Below are 7171 nucleotides of genomic sequence, written 5' to 3'. Positions count from 1 at the left end.
GTAGTGTGGAGATTTGATTAGGCGAAGCTTGATCTGACATGACCGATAAATTTAATGTAGATCGCTGAAAGATGTCCTTTTTGTCGTTGTGGATCGAGAATTACCAAGACAGCTTTCCGAATAAGTCCTCGTAACAGAATAATATAATCACGCATGAAAAATGACCAGACACTGCCGCTGCGAAAAGGCTGAACATAATATATCCCGATGGTCGTCTCTGCATTCTCTGTAGTCGTACTATGCGTAGTGCTGCGATGTGGGGTGCCCCGAACTATTGAAGCTGGCATTCGAAAACCACGCGAGTAACGTGTGACTGAAATTCTCTGTTCCTTCTGCGATGCAACGTCTTTTGGCATCATCGGGGCGATGCCGCTGTCCAGACATCACAAAACGCCCTCGCGCATGCTCTGTGGCGCCATCTGTCCGGCCGGGAGCGAATCGTGTAATCCCGTCGCGTCGTCGGGCGCGATCGATTCGCTATCGTTATCACAATGTCTCGAAGTGTCGTCACGCTTTGGCTTACAATTATGTCGCGAATCTACGTGATTGCCGACTCTACCAGGGGGCGCTGTCGGGTGCTCGTCGCCCGACAACACGTATTTGCCCGCCGACAATGGTTTTACGCAGACGCCCGGCAGCGTGTCCGTCGGCACCGTCTTCTGAGCGTCCGCACCGGAATCACACGACTGGTCGTTTCTGTTGGCCGCCGCCAGGGCGGCGCCACGATGCGCCGTCTCCGCCAGCACCGCCGGCGTGGGCGCGACCGCACACGGTGCCCCCCGGCGAGATGTGCTCTCAGTCTGGTCGGCGTCCATCCGCAATGTGTCGCCGCGCAAAACGTCGACGCCAGATGGCGACACCGTAGTGCGCGCGTCTGTCTTCCCGTCGCGCCCCGCGCTGCGGCGTGCCTGCTGCAGCGCCCTCACGAGCGACGCGTCCAGGTAGTTGGAGTAGTCGTAGACGTTGGGCACGCTGCGGTGCGGGCGCGCCGCGCTGCGGGGCACACGCAGCCGGTCCGGCAGGCTCCGCTTGCTCACGTTGTGTGGATGCTTGCGCTGCGGCGACGGCGTCACGCTCCCCCCGCCGCCGCCGCCGCCGCTCCCACCACTGCTGCCGCCAGAGCTGTTGCTGTGGCCGCATGACGTCACGTCCGCGAGTGACGCGTGGCCGTCGGCCGTCGGCTCGCTATCCACGGTGGCACCACCTGCCGAGTCGGTGTCGGTGGGGGCGCCACTTGGCGCGTCGCTGTCGGCGGGGTCTCTGTGCAGGACCGGGGTGCACTGGGAGCTGGTCGCCAGTGATAGTTCATTCTCTTCAAGGTAGATGTCGCTAGGCGAAGCTGATTCCTCGGCTGAAAGACAGCGAAGACAGATAGGTGAGATAATTATACGTATTTATTTATTATAGTTTTATTACCTCGGCCAAGGAAGTTATTTTCTCGCCCCTGTTAGTTTGTTTGTTGGATTGTTTGTTTGTCTGTCAACAGGATATCTCAAAAAGTTACGGACGGATTTTGATGAAATTTTGTGGACGGGTTCGTCTTGGGCCAAGAACCAAGATTTTGGTGGTGATCCGGATCCAGATCTGGATCCAGGATTGTTTTGTAGGGAAGACTTCGGACGCATTTAAAATTCATACATAAATTATTATTTTTTAAATCTTTTTTTCAAAATTTCTGAAAATTTCATCAATCTCTATATTGGGTGTACCAGCAAGATGGGGGGACTGTTACGCTGTGGCGGAGGTTTGCTATCTCCGATTTCACTTGTTATAGATACGATTGTTATATTATAATAGATATATATATATGATAGATATGTATTATTCGTTATTATAATGTATACATTATACATATATACGTAATACATTATGTGCGTATTATAGATTTCAAGTTTCGTCCCGCACTGCTATCACTCAATCGATGCATAAATTATGTAGAACATGAAACTAGGTGAGGGAAAGTGGCGAATTATTGACAAATGTCTTCGAGCTTCCTCCCTGAAGGGAAGGATTCAAAGACATTCAATACGTGCGCAAGAGAGGTGGGAAATAATATTATAAATAATCACATCGTATGATTTACACATCCGCCTGGATTGATTTATGCGCAGATGCAAAGAGGGACGCAACCATCGCGCACTCGTCTCCTATTTTTGCCCAGAAAAAAATGAATGAAAAAAATGTGAATATTTCGACAAATTACTGTTAGATAAGAAGAAACTTGCATCTGCGAAGTTCCGTCAGAAGAAAATGTTGGGGAGAGAGGAGGGGGGTGAAGGATGGGAGAGGAGGGGGAAGAGGGGAAGGGTGATGAGGGAGGGAATATAAGGGGGTGAATGTCATTTCTACTCGTAGTTCCAGATTCTTCCACTATAAACAGCCGCGCGTGTGATCAATTTCCGGCTGGTAAAATACTAAAAGTATAAATGACTTTTACAGTTATACGATATATATATTAGGAATTACAATACCAAATGAGACAAATGAAACGTAAAAGAATTTCTCGCGCCTATAGCCTGCCCACTAGGATTATTTTCTAACATGCATGATACAGCTCAGATGCACAGGCACTTGAAGCGTATCAACTGTAAACACACGCCGCCGCCATTGCGCGTACACTGACACATAAATATATAGTCATGTGTCATATATATATTTATGTGTCTATATATTTATATGTGTCTATATATTTATGTGTCTATATATTTATGTGTCAGTGTACGCGCAATGGCGGCGGCGTGTGTTTGCAGTTGATACGCTTCAAGTGCCTGTGCTCAGATGGATACAGGTCGAGGGAGTTAGCCTAGGAGAGAGTTATGTACCTTCTTCGGGTAGCACCTTGTGTTGTGGATACGGACTCGGAGGTCGAACACAGTACGTGAAGCCGGAGGGCAGAGACGACTGCCTCTCCACCGACCTCCTCCTCTTGTCGTCCTTCGCATCTTCGTCGTTGTTGCCCTGCGCGCCGTTGTCATGGCAACTGCCGTTCTCGCCGTTGTCGCGGTTGTTGCTGTCGCCTGCCGACGATTCCTGCGGTGTAGGTGCATGTGACGGAGTTAGCTCTGTCCCGCTGTGCATTGCTAATCACGTCTAATTGTTGAAAAAAATCAGTCACACGAAGAGAACGTGCAAAGCATGCGACACGCACACGTATGGTCTAGGACTAATTTGCGTCACGCATAAGCTTGCTCAAATTATGCGATATGCACGATATACGACTGGCTGTCATGCATTCATGATATCAGATCATCACACCAACGCTAAGTGTTTGCTCTGTACACACACACACAATCACTAAGATTAGGAATCATGAACCATTCTGTTACTATATGTCTTATATATATATAACTTTAGAAGTGATATCTGAGGTGGTATTATTTCAGTAACGGTGGTATTACTGACAATTGTTGAATGTACTATGCAGGGGCGTAAATCCGTACCGAGGAGTGGGGGGGATGATCACGCGAAGGGGGGTCTGGGGGCCTCCCGCCCGAAATTTTTTGAACATTAGACCCACTCAGATGCGTTTTTCTGGCGCGAGGCAGGGGGGTGGGGTCCGGCCCCCTGGAACGCTCCCCCCTGTACACGCCCCTGCAAGTAATTGAAATGATAGGTATGCCCAATGTCTCACAAATTATCATAATTCAGTGAACTTTTCAAGTGGGCGCACGGAGGAAGGAGTTTTTTTTTAAATCTCCAGGAGAGGGATATTGTACAGGCATCCCCCCCTCCTTCAAGAGCGGGGGGGATGCATCCCCCCATCCCCCCCGGGATTTACGCCCATGGTACTGTGTATATACCCCCTAATAGCTTCACAGACTTGTCTTATCGGGTATTAGAAAATATTGTTTTTGTTTACACAAAGTAAAGTTGCACAAAGTTGTGCGTGTATTCGTAGCTGTGCTACTATTGCAGAGATATCGAACTGAATATCCCTGTGAATATTTGATTAGGTAGCCTATGCTCTCAACATGCATATCCGCCAGCATGACCTATCGGTACTGTTCGCAGGTTTGTACACTGACGGTTGCTAGTTCAGTCGTAAAGGAATTTGCAGCTGTCATGTGTGTGTGTGTGTGTGTGTGTGTGCGTGCGTGCGTGCGTGCGTGCGTGCGTGTGTGCTCGTGTGCGTGCGTGCGTGCGTGTGTGCGTGTGTGCGTGCGTGTGTGCTCGTGTGCGTACGCGTGCGCGTGTGTGCGTGCGTGCGCGTGAGTAATGGAATAAGGCAGGCGTGGCGTGATATAGGAACGAGGGCTTGTGTTACACAAAGATAATTCTCGTATATCGATAATACAACATACGCATAGATAGATGAGAACGTTATTCTATGCCAAGAATGAGCTCCTGTGATCTTATATTCACTGTCGCTTCGCATACTGTAATTTAAGGGCCATATTGGAAGAGAGCTACCGCGATACTAGCGCTACCTGAGTAGCCCTTCGCGTTCACAACAGGTTTATAGGTTCGTTTCTGTTAGAGCACTGGGCTCTTATTGGTAGAACTACCCATGTAGCCCTTCACACAGCTTCAAGCATGTAGTAAACGAGAGGGTTACGTAGGTAGAACTGCCGTGTTCCTTGATCTACCAACATAGTCTTTTGCTTCAAGACAGGCGAACCTAGCAGCCTTCGTGGTGCGAGGCCTGTTGCGGGACAAAGGGCAACGCAGGTAGAACCAGGGTAATATTAGGTCTTGCAGTACAGCCTCCAATGGTAGAGGTACTGTGGTTCTAGGTGTATGAGTTGGTTGGTGCTGGAAATATCTCTTTTCTCGGGTTCGTGAAGCTGACAGGGTATATATATATACAGTACACGGTGAAAATCAAAACGTGATACCCTATCGGCGTGAAAACTACAGTGCGCTGTAAATGTCTATCGACGTTTCTCTATCGTGTGTTCAATGTGAAAAACGTGTTTCAGCAAACGTGACTATGTATATCTATAAATCTCGATGTCGACGAAAAAGATATCTATATAGTGTCTAGTTACGTTGTGATCTCGTCTAGATGGCGCCACCTTCCGCCGCGCGTGTACATAGTGAGTGGTTCTCGGCAGGTGCGAGTCTGACACTGACATGCATGAGGATTGGCGACACGCAACCCAGCCAGCCTCGGCGAGACAGCTGGTGGAATGACACATGTAGCGTGCGGACTCCAATCGTACGGCACACGACGCCTGGCCGCCGCCGCCGCTGCTGCCGCCCGTCGTCATGGCTACTGCGTCGTCAACACGCGACGGCGTCGGCGCTAAGTTAACGGGGTCTCTATTGATATCACAAGCGGAACAGAAGCAGTCGGTAACAGGCACGGTGACCCCGGTCGAGGACGACACGTCGTCGACGTCGTCGCTGTCGCCGACGCGCAAGTTTTCGTCACTCGGGGGCGCCGCGAGCGCGTCCTGCGTCGGTGCAACATGCGGAGTGGTGGTAGCCACCCATGCGGCGCAGGATCGGCTGATTTCGCTGCTGCGGTCATTGCACGCATCATGCACCACAACGTCACGACACTGAAGAAGACACAGCGAGGGGGGAAGAAATAACAGAGAGTTACGTCACGCAGCACACGACGACATAGCACAGCACGCATGCGTGATCAAGCCACCCCACGATCCCCGCCCCCCTCGCCCCGCCCCCCTTCCCGCCTCCCGTCAGATACTAGCCACGCCCACACCGATGCGAATCATGCTAGGCATGGGTACCGTTGTCAAAAACCGTCATATCGTCGTGAATAGTTACGACTAACACGCAAGTCTAAAACGTCAATGCAGAAGCTTCGCTCCAAAAGTGACGACATTATGATATTTTAGACTGGTGACGTCATAACCACGTACGATGTTCCGGACAACGGGACCATATGCCCATACCCGCCCGCCCCACTCCCGCGCCACCCGCTGCTGACCACGCCCACCAATCTCCACCCTGTCCTGTCCGATGCTATGAACGTACCCCAGTAATGAATGCCTCAACCCTCTTAATACTCATCTCGCTAACCTTCTGCCCACTTCGCTAACACTTCTGCCCACCACACAAATAACACACACACACGTGACCTGCCCACACCGCAGCCCGCTGCCCCACGCACACAAACTCGTTCAACACAACCTAGCTCTATCAACTAGCCCTTCACTTTGCCACAGGGTTTTTTTCTCGTGTGGGGAATCGAAGGGCTATAATGGTAGAGCTACGTTCACCCAACCCTACATGCATCCATATAACACAACATGCACGCCTACAGTTCCCTGACAAATTAACCTCCTCCTCTAGTTACACGCATGTAATCTCTCTCCACAGAAGCAGAGGACTGCTGTATAAGTATAGAGCTACCTCTCCCCCGGCCGACCCCACAGAGATGTGCCAAGTTGTTTGATAGGCGAGAAGCTGGCGTCACCTCACACATAGCTACCTCACAGTTGACATGCCTCGACGCACTGCGACGCCTAACAACAAACCAACGCATACGAGCTAACGACCCAAACGAAACACGGGTGACGATTTCGTGGGTCGCACCTAGCTCTAGCTTATATTTCTCTGTCTATGTGGGTCTTCGTTTCACAACGGGTGCGCCCGCCTGTTGTTGAACGAAGTGCTACACAGGTAGAGCGATATTAACCTGAGCTAGCAGGCATACTGGCGTGAGCTCGGCCATTTTCTCCCGGTAGGTGTCGCCCATGAGCCCAATCGCCGCATCTAGACGCGATTACCTGTCCTTGCCTTCCTACCTTCTCTCCCTCTCCCCCTCCCCCTTCCCTTCCCGCCCTCCCCCTCTCTCCTTCCCTCTTCCCGCCACACGAACACGCAGCTAGGGTAGGGTTAGGGTGCATGCAAGCGCGCTCGTGGCGCCTCCTACCTGCTCGCGGCTCGCCTCACGGCGGAGCTCCTCACGGCGTAGATCTTCGAGCTCGGCTTTGATCTCAGCCTCCAGCTCGGCGTCGTCGTCCATGTGCTTGTGCGACTCCTCGAGATGCTTCATGAGCACGGCGACGACGACGTTCACCTGCCGCGAACACGTAACGTGGTGTAACGGTGTGTAACGTGACCTCATGTCGCGTAACGTGGTGTAACGGTGTGTAACGTGACCTCATGTCGCGTAACGTAGTGTAACGGTGTGTAACGTGACGTCATGTCACGTAATGTAGTGTACCTGTGTGTAACGTGATCTCACGTTACGTAACGT

The 7171-nt window shown here is 51.2% G+C and overlaps 1 protein-coding gene across 1 annotated transcript in view; it reads right to left on the bottom strand.

Annotated features, from left to right (window-relative positions):
* Window positions 1–383: 383 nt before the first annotated feature.
* The window catches only part of LOC106818657 (voltage-dependent T-type calcium channel subunit alpha-1H-like), a 29061-nt gene continuing 22273 nt past the window's right edge, over window positions 384–7171 (bottom strand). The window contains exons 13-15 of the mRNA XM_014823347.1: window positions 6845–6991; window positions 2823–3030; window positions 384–1351 (exon numbers count right to left, since the gene is read on the bottom strand). Of these exons, the coding sequence (XP_014678833.1) occupies window positions 384–1351; window positions 2823–3030; window positions 6845–6991 (1323 nt within the window). The remainder of the gene's footprint in view (window positions 1352–2822; window positions 3031–6844; window positions 6992–7171) is intronic.

This window comes from Priapulus caudatus, unplaced genomic scaffold (assembly GCF_000485595.1).
Source record: "Priapulus caudatus unplaced genomic scaffold, Priapulus_caudatus-5.0.1 Scaffold37, whole genome shotgun sequence".
Classification (NCBI taxonomy): domain Eukaryota; kingdom Metazoa; phylum Priapulida; class Priapulimorpha; order Priapulimorphida; family Priapulidae; genus Priapulus; species Priapulus caudatus.
This window is presented reverse-complemented; position numbering and strand designations above follow the sequence as displayed.